Here is an 18,097-nt window from a genome sequence, read left to right on the forward strand (position 1 = left end):
GCTGTTAATGAATAACTACTATTGTCCTTATGCCCTTGAAATGCTGTAGTGTTATCGTATGTATTGTAAGTAACGCTTCGTGTACATGATTATATAATAAAAATGTTTATTGCTTAATTAGCTATTATAAAAGCACGAATAGCAGTAAGTCGTAGAATTTACAATAACAACAAACATGGATTTTTTACAGTAATATTCAGTGTCATTTGCCACTTTTGTTGATTTGTCGCACAATCAGTTTATTGATGGTGTTGATCTCAAACAATTTATTCTTTGTTGACCAATTTTCATGTGCGCACGCAGATTACATATTATATAGGGTAAAATAGAGACACTTGAACCTGTAGTATCTATGTATTATAATATATACACATGACATATCTTAGAACAGTTAAATAACTGTCAAAATGGCTAATAAAAAAAATAATTAAACTTTATACTATCCTACTATTAGATACAATGAATAAATTTGGGATAAAACATACACAACAAAAAATAGAATATCTTACGAAAGAGTTATTTTTATTTAAATATACGTGGTTTACTTAAATGAAAAATTTATATGTGATTAGATAATACCGGATACCTCTAGAAAAGCATTGTCATGTTGCAACATTCACGTCGTTCTAAATCGATTACAGGTCTAATGTGATTATTGATAAGATCTGCGTAAGTCAAGTTACAAGTAATGCTACAATTGCATCACTAGTAAGACTTATGCATTATTTTACATGTATTGCTGCAAAATTACCTCTTGTTCATCCAGCAGTTTGTTGTGTGCCAGAACAGATCTCACGCCGTATCTTTCTAATCCACTAGTACATTTTCTAGAGTGACAGACATGCATAACCAAACTGAACTCGATAATTTTCAAAGTTTTCACCCTTCCACTACTTTAAAAATACTGCTGAGTCTGTGTTGTATACCTGATTTATACTGCAACTCCTCATGCTGCCAATTTACAAAATACTAGAGTTTTTAATTTTTATAACACTTTATTGCCATATAATTATATTATCTCAGACGCTTTCTCATTTGGTCTGGACAGAATTATTGACCAAAATTGGGTTTGAAATATCAGAAGTCTATCGGTAAGGATTGCTATCATATTATTAAAACATACTGTAATGTTCAAGTGCAAACAAATCGTGGAACAATATAGGAGATGTGACGTTTGTTTGTACTTTTTTCCGCTTATTTCTCCCTGAGAGAAATATTTCGGACTTGACCTAATGAAAGTTTTAAAATTATAATTAGTTTTATAACTTTCACTAGATTAGGTTTGGGTTTGAACAGCAAATGAACGTTTCCCAACTGTAAAATTGAGTTTTATAAATATTTTAGTACAGCATATAATTTCACTGTAATTATATTTTTGCTAGTAGAAAAAATTATCTACTGGTGAAAATGTATTTGGATTTTTAAAGTACAAAATATAGCTTTACTAAAAAATATACATTCACTACATCGCATGTAAATAAATAATAAGTATGTAAATGTATATATTACTACATATGGAAAAGTTGGAATCATGTACTTTTACTAGCACCAGATAAATTATATTTTTACTGGTTAAAATATATATCTACCGGTGAAAATGTATTTCGATATGATTTTACTGAAATGACATATTTAAAAAATATTTTCAGGATAGGTTCTAGACTTGTTTTTTTTAGATGATTTGAAAAATTCTGGTTTAGAATCAGGGTCGTAATTTCAGTTTTTACTAGGGTTGGAGCAAACGTTGGCTACTTAGTGGTTATTTTATATTTAGATTTCATTAAAATTCATAGTATTTCATTAAATGACATGCATTTTTTTGATCAAATTCAAGGAAGGGCAAATGCCCCCACTTGCCTCCCACCTAAATGCATCCTCCCCCTCTCCAAATACCGTCTCTGTAGTTAGTCAGACATAATGTCTTAGTGGTTATAAGTTGACATATTTTTTGTCAGTCAGTAATAATGAGAACTTTCAAACGTTTGATATATAAGGTCTGGTATGCTTTTTCTGCTAGTTGGCGTGACAATTGGTCCTCAAAAATAGCTCAGCACTCCTTCAGAATTAAAGATTTTATTGAAAAATCTAACATTTAGCTTTTAGAATCCAGTATCACATATTCTTTGTGTGAAATCATTTTTTTAGTACGCTTAATTTTAATTAATTTGATGTAACTGTGTAAGTTAATCAAGTAAATAACCTTTCAGTTTTTGTTCTCAAAAGGTTATAACTCAGCTAAAATAGACCCCTGAAAATCTGATTTAATTTTTGTAAGCATATATTATTTACCCCATATATATATACATACATGCTGCAATCCGGAGGTTGAGTTGAAATTCCAGGTCTTGAAAATCAGGAAGTTTTCGCTGGAGTATTGATAGACTGTAATCTGTCGTAGTGTGCCACACCTTTATATTGCTAGTTCGAGATAGCTCTGGCGTATCGCATATAAGGATGTTGGCGTGCCAATTGCATCGCTTCTTGGACATTCCCACGAAATAAGTTTACGAATTAAAAGTGCAACTTCCAGACGGTAAAAATAAATTGTTTTGAAATGAACGCACTGTCTATCGCGTATCATTTCATAACAATCATTATTTTTTCCGGGTACGCGACGGGTGTGCTAATAGGTGGTCCATAAAGTATTTTGTCCCGAGGTCTCTTCGCGATCTCTCTCCCATTATGACGAGTGGGTATTTATTTGTATTTGTTCGAAATGGTCACTAGAATGCCCTCTAAATTAATAGTACAGTTGATTAAAACCCCCCACACACCTATCAATACTAGATGGCCACCTAAAAATAATAGTATATTCTCCCCCAGTTCCCCTCAGATCAAGAGCGTAGCAATTGGTCACATCAATAAGCTAATCGTCACTTGTTGAACGTCAGGTTGGTTGATCTTCGGTCGCGACGTCATTTGTGGGCTTGTTTGTTCTGCCTCCATAGCTTGTGACGTCAAAGCCAGTTTGCCCAGATTCGTACAGCACACTTATCAAACACATAATAGCGTAATGATGTAAATAACAAAATAATGCTTGTTTGGGGGAATGCGAATCATATGACGTCAACGCTGCCGTAGTTCATATATTGCGAAATTCCGAATCGACTCATTTGCGATTTCGCAGATCGTAAATCCGCATTTGGCCACAGTTGCAATTTCATCACATTAATTACGTGCACAATGATTGAGTATAATATTTGGCAATACAGCATAGTATTTTCATTTTTCTGCTGCTAATATCTATATTTTTTCATATGCTTCCATTATGGTGTGGTTGAATATGCAATGACTGGATTATGTAACGTGGCTCTTAAAAGTATGCATGTATAATCAACATCTTCATTATTAAATAAAAAATAGCCGTATTAAAAAATTGTTGTTATCCAAAATGCTTTAATGCTTAGACAGCAAGATGTCGAAGAATCAGTCTATACATCATATGTTCCAATGGGGTATTTCATGATTAATATATAACAAGTGGTCTTATATGTAAAAAAAACACTAAGGAATGTTTATCCGTTTTGTTGATTATTTGACCATCTTGTTGATAAACAGTTTGTTATTGTTAGTATCATAACGTTATAGCGTGAAGTCGTCACGTTTAAAAAGGATTACGAAAACGGCAATACGACATCAAAGATAACCTCATCGAGATGAACGATTTAATCTAACATCGGTGTATACTAGTGACGCAAGTTTCTATTTAGATAAAACATACTTATCGGTTTGTTTAGAATGCTGTGATATGCTAACATTTTTATTTATAACTGAACGTGGTGGTAGATATACGTAAGGAAAATGCGTTAATAAATGAATGGTTGCGTCCTCGTAGTATTGTGGAATTTGAAGGAAAATATCTACATATGTTTAAAAAAAATATTGTTTCTGCGGTTGGTTATTTATACAATGGTTTGTGTTTATATTTTCTGTTAATTAATGTGAAGCGGTCAAGTCATAGATTGTCGCTTCAATATATAGTTTTCACATTAGCTTATTTTTATACAAATAAATTATCAAGCCGTGCAGTAGGGATTTTTTTTTTTAAATGAACCAGTTAATGCAAATGAACTAGTCTTGTATCTCATATACACAAATGATATATCAGCAACCAAAAGCGTAATAATGGCTTCCATTTAAGAGAGCTTTCGAAACAATAGACATAAGTATAATGTTAAAGACATTAGAGCTTATAAGTATAAGTAAAATAGTTTGATAATTATTTAAAAAATATGTTATATTAAATTATGCTTATTCCAAAGAGAAAATAATATCTCACGGTGTACCACAGCGGTCCAAATTAGGACAATTGTTGTTTATAATATATATCAATGATATAATTAATCATATAGAAAAAAGGTAAAATACATATTTTTTCAAATGACACTTTAATTTATTGCTTACGTGACAATGTTAAGGAAATTGTAGATAAATAACGAATTAAGTATAATAGAAAGATAGTTAAAAAATAATGTACTAAATGTATGTTTATTTATTATAAAGATATGTTAGACAATAATATAAAAATAGTTGATAATATAAAATAACTCTATTGTAGAAATAGTTGATAATATAAAATATTTAGGAGTAATTTTAGATAAAAAATAAATTTAAGGAACATTGTAATTACATAATCAAAAAAAATAGAAAAATATGTATATTATCTAGGATGAGAAATATGTCAAGTACAAACACAAAAAATAATCTACTATAGTATTATATTGCTCCACTTCAATTATTGTGCAACAATATTATGTATGCTTAATAAATTAGACAAGACGATGCTGCAAAAATTAGAAAATATGGCAATGAGAGTAGTTTTGAATAAAAATAGATTTACTAGTTGTAGTGGTATGATTGAAAGATTTAAATGGTTGGATGTTATTGTCTGCCGATTCCCATGCGTAATTTATTTTTATTGCAGCGGGTTCTTAGATCACCAAATCAAAGATAAAACCGCCGGCCGGTTAGAGTAATATAAAATTCAAATACTTTCGATCTTCTGAGAAAGTATGCATATTTTCAAACATCTGGCACAAACACTTTGAAAGGTATCTTTTATTATTTAAGCAAAAATAAGGCAAGTTCGAGTGTTAAAATTTTTTAAACATTTTTTGTCATTCTCAGACCACTATTAAAACCTTCCGAGAAATAGGCATGAACCCGCCTTTACTTATGCAACGTTATAAAAAGGCCAGTGGTTGTAAACCTTTTTTAAATATTTGTACGAATTTAATTTTATATACTAAAAAATGCTTTATAAAATTTCTCGAGAAATGAGAATTCTTTATTTGACATTTTTCTCGAGAAATTTTCGAGAAATAATTCTTAATAAGAAACACTAGTTGACTTTACCAATATGTGAAATAATGTGACCTGAGAACTTTTCAATATTGCACCCGATGTGTGGCAAGTTGCGCCGTCTTGATGGAATCACATGTCTTCCTCATCAATAGCTTCGATTTCGTGATAAACATAATCGGTTATCATGCGCCTATAGTGCTCACCATTGACTGTTGCAATCCGACATTAAAAAAGTAAGGTCTAATGACGCCGCCTGGCCATAATGCGCACCGAACAGTAAATTTTTGGCCATTTAATGGTCTCTCGTGAATCTCACAAGGATTTTTCTTGCCCTATATTCGCCAATTTTGCTTATTAACATACCCAGAGAGGTGGAAATGTGCCTCATCAGAAAAGATTTTCTTTGAAAAGTCAGCATCAACTTCCTGCTTTTTTAACACCCAATCCGCGTAAATTCTTCGCTGTCCAGTCTTGGCTAAATAAGTAGCATATAAATTCTATAAAAGATACAAGAAACGTTAATTCACTTGCATCAGAGATGATGACAACCAGTGAGACTGGGGCTCGAAAAGGGGCTGAATTTATCAATGGATGATTCGGACCACAAGACGACGACAGCTGTAATGACTATTGGACCGACGTAAATAGTTAAAAAAATTTTGCTTCTTGTGTCGCATTTTTTTATAACAATTATGAACCTTTTTGGTTCCTGTACATACCAGATTTATAAAACCTGTACCAAAAACCTACACCGTGTACATGCTGAAGACATGATTTAATTTTAATAAATGAAATAAAATTAATCTAAATATAATTTCACTTTGGAAACCGCCAATCTTTCTATTACATCTTGGATTTTGCACAACCGCTTTGGGTATAACCAAGAAAACCTTTACAAGAAGAGTGTATTCCGCGAAGCACAGACGGGGAAAACCACCTGATCGGGGATAAACTAAGGCTTCTCGGCGCAACCAGCTGATCGAAATGCCGCGTGACGTATTCCGGTTTCGACGAACCAGTAAAATTCGAACCTTGGACCTCTGGTGGGAGTCGCGCCACCGATAAAACCAACTCTCCGACCCATCACGGCCATAGTTCTTTGCGAACGGACAAACGCGATCGACGCGCTCACCGCTAACTTTCACCAATACCGTTATTACCGAAGAAAAACGCAATCGAAGATACTGCACTTTCGCTCTCGATATCAAAAACTCACTCTCGTGCTTTCCGAACCGCCATGTCGTTCTTGTGGATGGGAGCCATAAACCTGGGACTGACCGTCGGTGCTACCTTCGTCGTTGTCAAGAGGTGAGAGTGCTGTCAATCAAAGACACAAGAAGTCGTATCTTGAGATGTTCCTATCTCCAAATAAAAATATTGAATAGTATACGATATACAGTATAATATTATATATCTATCTATCTATGACCTAAATGCGCAACCTCCGAACGTCTCGGATTCTAGCGCTTATTTCACTTGACCTTAATTTATACTTTTCTTTCGTGGCGGCGCTGCTGCATTTCGCGTGCAGTCTTTTCAGTTCCGGATATGGATTTCGTGCAGAGAAATGTGGAACTTTGCGCTGAATGTCACGGTTAAAATGTTTGACGATAACATGTGCTGACTTTTTGCAATAATATTGTGCAAATATACGAGATAACTCTTAATCCTAAAGTACATAAAACTTCAGTCAAATATTTTTTCATCTTAGCATTCTAAGCTATCTTTTTCATATATTTTATTAAAATATTTACATTATTTAATCAAAGTGTATAGTGACAATATATGTATACTATTCATGGTCGTGTAATGAAATAAAATAATCTAAAATATTTTTTTCATTTTTATTATTAATTTATTTAGCTAATTGTTTATACACTAAACAAATTTAATCACAAAATACGTATAAAATATAATATAAACATAAACTGAATATAATTCCCCTGGCCGTACTCGTTTTTGTATACCTTACTATCCTTAAATTGTGTTTATTTCTTATTTATTATTAAATACTTTAAAAATACTCTGGTAGCATATTATTTTTTTTTATTTTCAATTACTCCTAAATATTTTATAATATCAAATATTTATATAATAGAGTTATTTATAATTATTATCTAACATATCTGTATAACTAATAAACATACATTTACTTGTATTCTCATTTAGTGTAAGTATATTATTTTGAACCATATTTCTATTAAATGTAATTCATTATTTAAAAACTAACTCAATTTAAATTAATTAAATGATTAAAGAGTAACATAGTAAAAAATCGATTCCAGAATATAACTCTAATTAATATATGATCTTTTACTGCGATTAAAATGTGCAATATATATAATTTGAAACATTAATAAAAAATAGAAAACTTTTACAAAGATTTTCCATACTTTACCAATTCATTGGTTATTTATGATCATATATGAGTTTAGTTATTTGTTACTATTCCAAAACACTTGAATAACTTAGTAGTCAAATACATCGAAAAGTCCAATGTTTTCTAATTATGTTTTTAAAACTTGCTCTAAATAAATTTCATGCGACTTTCTCCATCTAATTGTATAGTTTTTTTTTTATTACAATAATCAAGATTCCAGTCGTGAAAATATCTGTGTTACGCAATAACGCAGTTAAATGATGCAATATATTAATTAATTTATATTAGTTATAGATAAATAATTTATAGCTTTCCTGGCTTGAAAATAATATGTTTATGAATCATGTTATTGAAATCAATAACTGTGAAGAATGGAAAAAATGGTAATTATATATACAGAAAATTTTTATTTTAATCATTGTCCATGTAATTCATTAGAGCGTGAGCCCTAAAACTTTCATTTTGTATCATCATCATCATCATTTTTGTGACAAGCAATTAAGAGTAGAAACTTTTTAACGATGTTAAACATGATTAAGGTTTTTTATTTTCATTCGTTATGTGAATTGATTATAATAAAACAACTAATTTTTTAATTCTTGAAAAATACATTTAATGTAAAAATAATATTACATACAGTTAAACTCGGCTATATATTTAATTAAATCAATTACTGCAGAAAATCATAAAGAATATGATTTATAAAATAATAATAAAATATAATTAAAAAGAAGTAACTCTTTTTTGACCATGCTATGCGATGATAAATGAACTTAATTATATTTTATTCGTTTAACTTCTGATCGAAAGGTCAATTGTTGAAATTAGTAATTTTGTGGTCCATTGCGGTTGAATCTTAAATAATTTACATAGTTTAAATTTGTGCTTATTCGCGCGACACTTCCTTGTGCACAATTAAATTACAGCATGATGCCAAGGTTGTACAATAACCGCATACTTCATACACAAGACTAATTCAGTTACAGTTACGTGTCTACACTCGAACGAACCTATATAGATCGCGTTAAAATTGTTTAGTTACGGTCTGAACTTTGAAATTGTGCGCGATGGATGTTTATATTAAATTTTTACTATCTTGTTAATATAAGATAACGCGTCACGTTCGCCAAAATTGCAAAATGTTATCATAGTCACAATAAAAAATAATCGCCATTGCAGATGTAATGCAGTGTATTTAAATCTATATTAAAATCTGGATGTGTTTTATCGTGACATTCTAACATGAGCTACGTTGCAATATATGCCATTCCTCTGGGAATGATGTTGGGAATTACTGTGTTTAATATTAAAAGGTTTTATGGGATGTTGTTGGATTATGTTGTTGAGAATGATTTTAATAATGCTTTATTTTGATTGTTACAGGAACGCTTACAGTAGAAGAGGTGTACAGGGATCGAGACCAGTTCGCGGCGCTAGTGCGCGAAGTGGCAGCACCAGACGTGGGCCGCATGGGAATCGAGATCCTCTCGTTCACTATCAAGGACGTGGTTGATGAGGTTCAGTATTTGACGTCGTTGGGTAAGGCTCAGACGGCCAACGTGAAAAGAGACGCCGACACCGGTGTCGCTGAAGCCAACAGGGACGCTGGTATCCGAGTGAGTACACTTCCTTATTATATACTGATCGATAACGTTCAATTGCAAATTAATGCTAATACATTGTGTTACAATTCAGGAAGCCGAATGCGAAAAAGCAGCTATGGACGTGAAATATTCGACCGACACCAAGATCGAGGACAACTCTAGAATGTTCAAGCTGCAAAAGGCTCATTTCGATCAGGAGATCAATACGGCGGTTAGCTAAATTTCCATCTTAAACGCACACCTATGTGAGATCTGTTATTTAGTGTCACGCTTGATTATTATAGAAAGCCGAAGCTCAGATGGCTTACGAACTGCAGGCCGCTAAGATTCGACAACGCATCCGAAACGAAGAAATTCAGATTGAAATTGTGGAGAGACGCAAGCGCATCGAAGTTGAGCAGCAAGAAGTCCAACGTCGCACCGCTGAACTCACCGCCACCGTCCGTCTGCCGGCCGAGGCCGAAGCTTACAGGGTGCACTGCATAGCTGATGGCAAAAAGTATGTATCAAATTAAATGTTATCGGTAGATAACGAATGAACGTGGTCTAATGTTTTTAATTATTTTAGAACTCAAACGATTAAGGCAGCTCAAGCCAACACCGAAAAGGTCAAACTCCTCGGTACCGCCGAAGCCGAAGCTATTGTTGCCGTTGGAAACGCTGAAGCTGAAAGAATGATGATGAAGGCCGAAGTTTATAAGAAGTACGGTCAAGCCGCTACTGTTTCCATGATTCTCGAAGCACTACCCAAGGTCAGTTTATTTAATACTTATAAGACTAACTATACTCTGGTTGTTATAATAATAAATTACTAGTCGCACACAGTTAGTACGTTCTTTATCTGTAAATACATTGCTTTTAACGCCATAATTACTCATATCCATTTAGTTTTGGGAACAGAGTGTATGTGTCAAGCGATCACAATAATGTATTTTACAAATCTTTCCCTTTTGTTGTTTTATATTTATAAGAATCACCGTAAACTTAATATTTTAGCCTATTCTTGTATTATAACCAAATACCACAATAACTTTTCGGAAGTTTTCTTAATACTTTACGAATAGTTTATCGTTTACTATTCTGATAACAAAGTTCTTGGAAAAAAAATCTGGAAGATTTTTCTCAGACGTTTATGAGTAAAGAGAACCTCCACTTGTTCTTAAAAGTTATTCCGAGTTCTTTAGTGAAAGTATCTCTAGCCAAAACGTTCTTACTGAGATTGTGGAAATATTTTGATGGTGAAAATATATAATATAACATTTTTCGACACTAAAATCTCCACAAAGAATCTAAATCACTGTAGAGAAATATAGTCCGCAACAGATAGAATTCATTTAAATAGTTTTAAATTATCGGCATACAAAAGAAAACTGGAATTTGTAACTACCGTATTTATGTTATTAATAAAGAACATGAAATCAGGTTGGACTCTTGAACTTCCGAAGGGGTAAAATATTCTTTTGACAATCGGCCGTTAGAGGTTACGACCTGTTAATCGAGTTAGATCATCTGAGCAAATTTAGTTTTAATTTTTTACTGATAACTCATGACAAATTGTCGAAGGCTTTATCTAAATCAATATATGCAATGTCTACTTGTATTCCTGCATCAAGATATTTCGTCACTATTATGGAGGAAGACCGTGCAACGAGTTATATAAAAACCATGCTATTGATCCGGCAAAACTTATTGAAAGTGATTGAAAATGTAACACTGGATAATTTTTTTGAATAATTTATGCAGAGCTGAAAAATTTAGTTTTTTTATAAATTTGGTTATTTCCAAAAATCAAAAGTACGCTAATGAATAAAAGTATGTCATCTGTGTGACGTTTTATAAGCGATACCATTGTAGTCGCTTCCCGATGATGACAATGGATACGTATAACAATACTATTCGGTGCAGAAGATACTGAATATGGATAACTGTAGTCCATTCCATAGTATATGTATATGTATTATAAATATATCTGAAAATTCTTTTTTCTGCAATAGCCCACCTTAAGTTTGTGGGGGGGGGGGGCATAGCATAAAAATTTGATATCATATCATTAATGATCTTTGTTCAACACTTTAAGATTTCTGTTTAATTATATTTTTTCAAGTGCCATAAGGCGGCTTCCATAAACAATATCACTGATTTTTGTGAATTTTTACCGCTAACCCCCCCCCCCCCTAAACCAGTGACATATTTTTTGGAAGCTGACTAACTGATCTTTAAAATTTTCAATATAAAAATATTATATTTCACTAAAAATATTTCTATATGTATGTGTCTACATAAGTATGTTTTGTATGTGTGCTCTAAATCAGGTCTTTTTATAATGGTGTACTGTGGATATTAGTAATATGTGGGGGTCCCAAATATTAAAAAAAGTTACATTTTAAAGCGACGTTTTTTTTATGTACTCTCCATTATTTTTTATGTTACTATTTATAGTTTTTCTATGTTCAATCAGATGACACTTGTTTATTTTTAATTACAGATTGCTGCTGAAGTATCGGCACCATTGGCCAAGATTGACGAGATCGTCATAATCGGCAGCGGACCAACCGACGGAGCAGCCGCTGAAATCACCAAGCTCGTTGGACAGCTGCCGCCGGCTATCAGCGCCCTTACCGGCGTCGACGTCACCAAAGTGCTGAGCAAAATACCCGGAGCTAGACTCAGCCACTCTTCGCCGCCCCCAATGGCCGCCGCTAAGTCGTAAAAGACTCGCGTGTGACCATTCGAACCGATTCCCAAGAATCCAAATGCTTGAATCTGCTCAGATTTTCAGCGCCTTGCGAACAATTTGCGAATAAGTTACTGTTATCATTTCTATTATATTATTTTTGCAAGGCGCTCTTATGGCGTGATCAAATATGTACTTCTGTAATGTGTGTAAAATTAACCTTGATGTTAATTTTAACGTTCACTGTTCCGCCCTCCTTTGACCTGACAAATTTGATTTGTGACAATGATTGAGGTGGAATAAATTTATTACGAAGCTGTTGTTTTGCCAGTAATTTAATGTGTCATATTTGAGATGTTACCATTTTCTCAGTTTTAAATATTTTAAGCTCAAACATTTTCATTTTAGTGCACAATGGAAGATTATATGGATAATATATATTTTTGGATTCAATAGTATTTTTCTATGCGCGTAGCTTTCTAAAGTAAATTTTATATTTTTCTCATTTTATTCCATAACAATCATTGTAAAGTATATGAATGTTAAAGAAAATGATATATTTACTACGTATAGTAATCTCTTATTTTGTCACATTAGTATATGACGAGGCCTTCTGAAAGAAAAATACAGATAAGGTTTTTTTCGTTTGTTGAACATATTATGTTTTTTAATAATTTTATTTTGAATTCTTAATAATATGACGATCAATATTTTTGTTGTTAATTTTAAATAATGTGTAATTAACGTGTTTTTTTTTATTTTATTTCATTTCTAAGCATTTTCGATTCATAGTTATAAAACAATGTGTCCTTCTAAATTGATTATAGATTATAAAGAAGAAAATGTGTAGCGAAAATTTAGCGATTAAACATTGAAATTGATTCTAACACAAAATACAATTTATTATACATAAATATATTTTCTAAATAAATATTAACACGTACATGTATATTATTAAAAAATATTATTTCATAAGTGTTAATACGTATATGAAAAAAATGCTTCTTTTTATTACTTTTTAAACTATACTATATGATAAGCTTTGTTAGAAGCAATGTGTTCATCATGTACAAGTACATTTTATTTTTTTATTTTTATTCTTCTCGCAACAAATAATACTCTAATATAATTCCAAATGATACTTATGCGTAAACGCATCTTTTATTTTATATTTTATTTTTTTAATAATTAATACACACCGTAATGATATGACTTGTTTTAATTTACTAACAGTTCGACAATATACTAACTATTTCGCCGAATAGCTTTGCGGGCTACATTCAATCTCTCCGCCTTTTACTCTTTAAATTTAAACGAGCAACCAAACAGGGTCGCTGAATCTCTCTGGGTTTATATATATGTATATATATATATATATACATATATATATACATATATATATATATATATATATATATATATATATATATATATATATATATATATATATATATATATATATATATAAATTATATAAATCACCGTTATGTGTACGTAAATAAATGCACATTTGAATAGGTGTTATCGATTTTGTGAGTCGCGTTAAATAGGTGTTGGATTGACTCCTTTGTTTGTGATTCCCTCTCAGTGTTTTTACCTTGAAACTACGTTAAACTAAGCAAAACCTCCGTTATTTAATGTGTAATAATAATGTTCACACTTCCAGTTTGTGTGCGTGATGTTAATACGCCGTTCACTCCCATAGCCTTTAAGATAATTATGATTGTTTCGACAAGTAATGAATGATTAAAAATAATAATTCAGGTTAAGATGCAATTGGTTCATGATTGTATTATTTTTCAGTAATTAAAGTACTTATTTGTTAATTTATATGATAAGAGAAAGTGTCTTTGATTCTTATACCATTAAGAGATATCAAAGATAATGATTCACATTTGACTAAAAATATAAGACACCTTCCCATATACATAGATTAAAAATATTAAATGTTGTATTTATTTTTAATTTATGGTAATGCAAACAACATATTATTTATTAATTATTTTTAACGGTCAACTGTAGATGTCTCATTGTTGATCAAAACAATCATAATTTTTCATGATATTTTGACCCATGGTCCGATTAGGTGTTTAAGTTATATGAATTACAATAAATATATTTATTGCATTTCAACTCTCAAAGGGTTCGATGTAAGATATCGTTTAATAAATTACCTTTTGTATGTTCTGTAACGGCGACTTTAACTGTATGTTGTAGTGTGTGTAATCCGAGTTTGTACAATGTATTTTTAAAGTAAATAAATTAAAAACTTTAATGGATCAAGAAATATACAAATGTGTTCAATTAGACGAAAATATGAAACTTTTTAGATTATTGAAAATCGCCTGGGACTGTATATCTATTATTGTAATACTAAGTTGTGTGAGCAGCTTTCAATGTACATGTAAAAAAAAAAAAAAAAGATAATTTTTTTTATGTATTAAATTAAAAATATTAGCAAAAATATTTATTAAAAAAAATACTCTACACCTTTAACGTGTTATATAAATATACCCAGTTTTACTTATTGTATTTTTTTATTATATCCATTTATGAATAATTATATGCATTTGAAAATCACAAGTTTTTTATAAGTAACAATCCTGTGTGTTAGTCGTTGCATATTGAATATGATGTGATTAATTCGACATGATTAAAAAATTAAGAAAAAGATGCTACAAGACTTTCTATGCATAAACAAACCAATATTATTTATAAACAAAAGAATCGAGCGAAAATTTTTTTGCCATTGCAAACTTGAACTGTAAAAAAGCGAATTTTAAATGATACACATAAGAAAATTTTTTTGCAAGATAATTATTTTTTTAAATCAGTCAAAGTCATCAGTAAATATTTGCGTCTTGAAACAACAAACACAAATAACTTCACAAAAATTTTCGACGCACGCCTGTTTTTGAGATAAGCGTTAAACAATAGTAATATCTATCAACGAATAAATTCTACGAATTCGGTCATAATAAACACACCACAAACATTCTATTCACAAATGTTTTTCGAAAGCATTTAAAAGTCTTTTTTGGAATGAGTTTGAAACAGGTAGTTCTTACCCTCGGTAGCCAGGAGAGTGGATATGAAATGCTTCAGTTACAGTCACTCTTTGAGATGACACAGGTAGTTCTTACCCTCGGTAGCCAGGAGAGTGGATATGAAATGCTTCAGTTACAGTCACTCTTTGAGATGACACAGGCTGCCCAATGTGAACATAAACGGCAAGTCTTGGAGCATATGTTGTGGAAGTGCAACTACTGAACGAGAGCTGGCTGCCCAGGACCTTAGACTCTTTTGTGTCTTTAGTTTTCAGTCCAAAGAAACACCTGTTGTCAATTTTGACGCTGACATTGTTTTGCATTAATCTTAGATTAAAAAACTTCCCCTGATTATACCCAAATAACCATGCAGCATTAAAGCTCTTCAAAGTTGATTAGGTAATAGTGGATCCTACTTCATAGATTACTTTTTTGCTATCTCAGAATGTAGGCTATGTCACATTTTTATTATTAATGTGCAGTAACAATATTAATATAACAAAACCTTATACACTTAAAAAGCCTAAATGTTTATATGTATAAATCGGACAAAGCTGTTTTCCGAATAAACAAAACCATGAACAGCTAACTACTTATATTTTCCATGTTTGCGACAACTGTTTCCATGATTTCGTAATGTTTCAATATCGACTATTATAACGAAATAAATATAATATATATATACATACATGTTGATAAAATAAGTGGAAGGTCATAATTAATCAAATGTACGCGTTTAAAAATGACTCGAATATACAGAAAGGTGACCTATACAAATATAATTTTTCATCCAAAAAATCAGTATAATAAAAACACTATTAATTAAACAAAAATATCAATCCAATAAATACTTGAAGAACGCTATATTTAACTGTTATATTTAATACCGTTCATGCTAAATGAAGAAGACTTAGAAGTTGTTCCTAAAAAATATATTAACTTATTTAGAAAAATATTAATATCATTAAATGCAAAGGATATGCCCTAGTTACTGGAAAAGTTCTTAAAAATCGTTTTGTTAAATTATTTTTTAATGCTGTACTTAGACTGTGATGTTTTATCTTAGTGGAAGATAGCTCAAATAATTATCACATATACATTTAGAACACCTTCAAAAATGCTATATTTTAGCAACCAAGAAGAACGAACATTAATCTATATAATACATTTCGGTGTTCGACAAGGCAGCGTCGTGAAATCAACACCATATTTAATATACACTGCTGATTTTTCCACTATCAAAAACACCACATTGGTATAATTTATAAATAATACAATATGATTTTATAGTTATGCTAAAATATCAGCAGGAGAGCCTAAACAATTTCTAGAACAATATCTATACTATTTACAGTATATATAGTTTAAACTTTTAAGGAACTTCATATTAATTTTTAACTAAAATTTGAGTCATTTTATTATAACTGTGAAATAAAATTTAATTATAGGCATTAAAAGTATTATGTTTACTTATTTATTATGTATATATGAATTAGTACCATGTATAATATAATACATTTTAATCGTTCACGATGACTTGTAAAATTATAATATAATGGTTACATTAGCTATTTATTTTCTATTGACGGCAAAAAACTTTTAATCTTATCATATACATATATGATAACATATTCCATGACATATTCAACGACATTATTACCTATTGTTTTTTTTTACATGATTTTGCTTTATAAATCATGTACAAATTCCTATTGTGGGATTGTATTCAAAATCTGATTAATACTTTTATTATTATTATTATGTCTTGTTGTTATACAAATAATGCGTAAGTACTGAGGGAATGCAATCGAAATGAATGATGAAATACGTGTATGTATCATATATAACAATGAAAAACTAAATTATATTTTATTAAAAAAAAGAGCTACGCACGGGTGTTGATTATATAATTATACGGCCGCGGTGAAAGGGTTAAGAGCATTCTCTAATTATTATTGAGTACAATATTTAACTAGTAATTGTGAACGAAGAATGGGAACACTAATATTTTTTAATATGATGTCAACTGTGGCGATTGCAAAAAAAGGAAATGCTGTATGACATTTTCAGACAACGCACTCTAAATTTGAAACAGAATACCCAAGAAATACTGAAATACGTAAAACATAAATTGAAGATATAAAAGTTAATTTATCGTTGCAGCAAAACATGTTTATTAAAGCTATTAATAAACTGCTTGGAGTAACCATTGCATCTTTGAGTGGTAAATATTAATGAAAAAAAAATACTTTTTTAACAAATAAAGAATGCTAAATAAACAAAAAATATTATTTACTATTTATTTTATTGGTAGATTGCGATGAATTTTTTATAGGAAGAAGTAGATCACCACTACTAAAAGGTTGGGCAGCCCTGTCATTGACTATTGAACACACCGACTATGGAACACAATCTGCAAAAAAGTTTGAAATGGTATGAATAAAATAAATTATAAAGCATTCGTATTGTATAATCTTGTGATATCAGAGATTTTGTGGTAAATGTAAATGTTTGTTACTCTCAGAAATAATATTGAATTATTTTTTCAATATACAATTTTGCCGACGGGAAGTGACGGGTGGCAATTAGACACAGATTGAGCCACTGCAATAGTATTTTTATTAAATTGTATTACAGTTTATATGGTGCAAGGGCGTGCGAGCCCGCCAGAGTTTGCCAGTCGAAAGGAAGTCACCAGAGTGCAGCCGAGTTTTGGTCATAATGAAATCTAAATAAATAAGTTTATAAATAGCCCCCCCCCCCCCATACAATCATGATTATTAAATTATCCTCATTATTTGATAAAATGAATTATTATTTAGTCACTAGTGAGTATTATTAAATATGCAATTAGTGTGTTTTTTAATTAATTCCTAAATGTAATTATTAACTATTTGCGTGCAATTAAACTATAAATACAGTATCACTTGAATCAAATTCAAGTCTAGACTGTTCTTGGCATTAATCCATGACTAAAATTTTGCGAGAGAAATTTATTATATAATCAAGTCACTGGAAAAGAATTTCACTGCCATTGTATCATAAATAATATCTACAAGGAAAATATATGCATAACTCAATTGCAAAT

At 30.8% G+C, this 18,097-nt stretch overlaps 1 protein-coding gene across 2 annotated transcripts in view; it reads left to right on the forward strand.

Annotated features, from left to right (window-relative positions):
- Flo2 (flotillin-2) overlaps positions 1–13,171 on the forward strand; it is a 211,947-nt gene extending 198,776 nt beyond the window's left edge. The window contains exons 1-6 of one of the 2 annotated variants that reach the window (XM_088188761.1): positions 6,396–6,612; positions 9,068–9,300; positions 9,380–9,499; positions 9,573–9,787; positions 9,857–10,040; positions 11,774–13,171. In XM_088188761.1, the coding sequence (XP_088044887.1) occupies positions 9,154–9,300; positions 9,380–9,499; positions 9,573–9,787; positions 9,857–10,040; positions 11,774–11,998 (891 nt within the window). In that variant the 5' untranslated portion in view covers positions 6,396–6,612; positions 9,068–9,153 and the 3' untranslated portion in view covers positions 11,999–13,171. Of the gene's footprint in view, positions 1–6,395; positions 6,613–9,067; positions 9,301–9,379; positions 9,500–9,572; positions 9,788–9,856; positions 10,041–11,773 lie in introns of those variants that run through there. The other variant, XM_088188760.1, reaches the window with a different exon arrangement.
- The last annotated feature ends 4,926 nt before the right edge of the window (positions 13,172–18,097 follow it).

Source organism: Plectrocnemia conspersa, unplaced genomic scaffold (assembly GCF_051122295.1).
Source record: "Plectrocnemia conspersa isolate PC_06_02 unplaced genomic scaffold, ASM5112229v1 ptg000007l, whole genome shotgun sequence".
Taxonomy (NCBI): Eukaryota; Metazoa; Arthropoda; class Insecta; order Trichoptera; family Polycentropodidae; genus Plectrocnemia; species Plectrocnemia conspersa.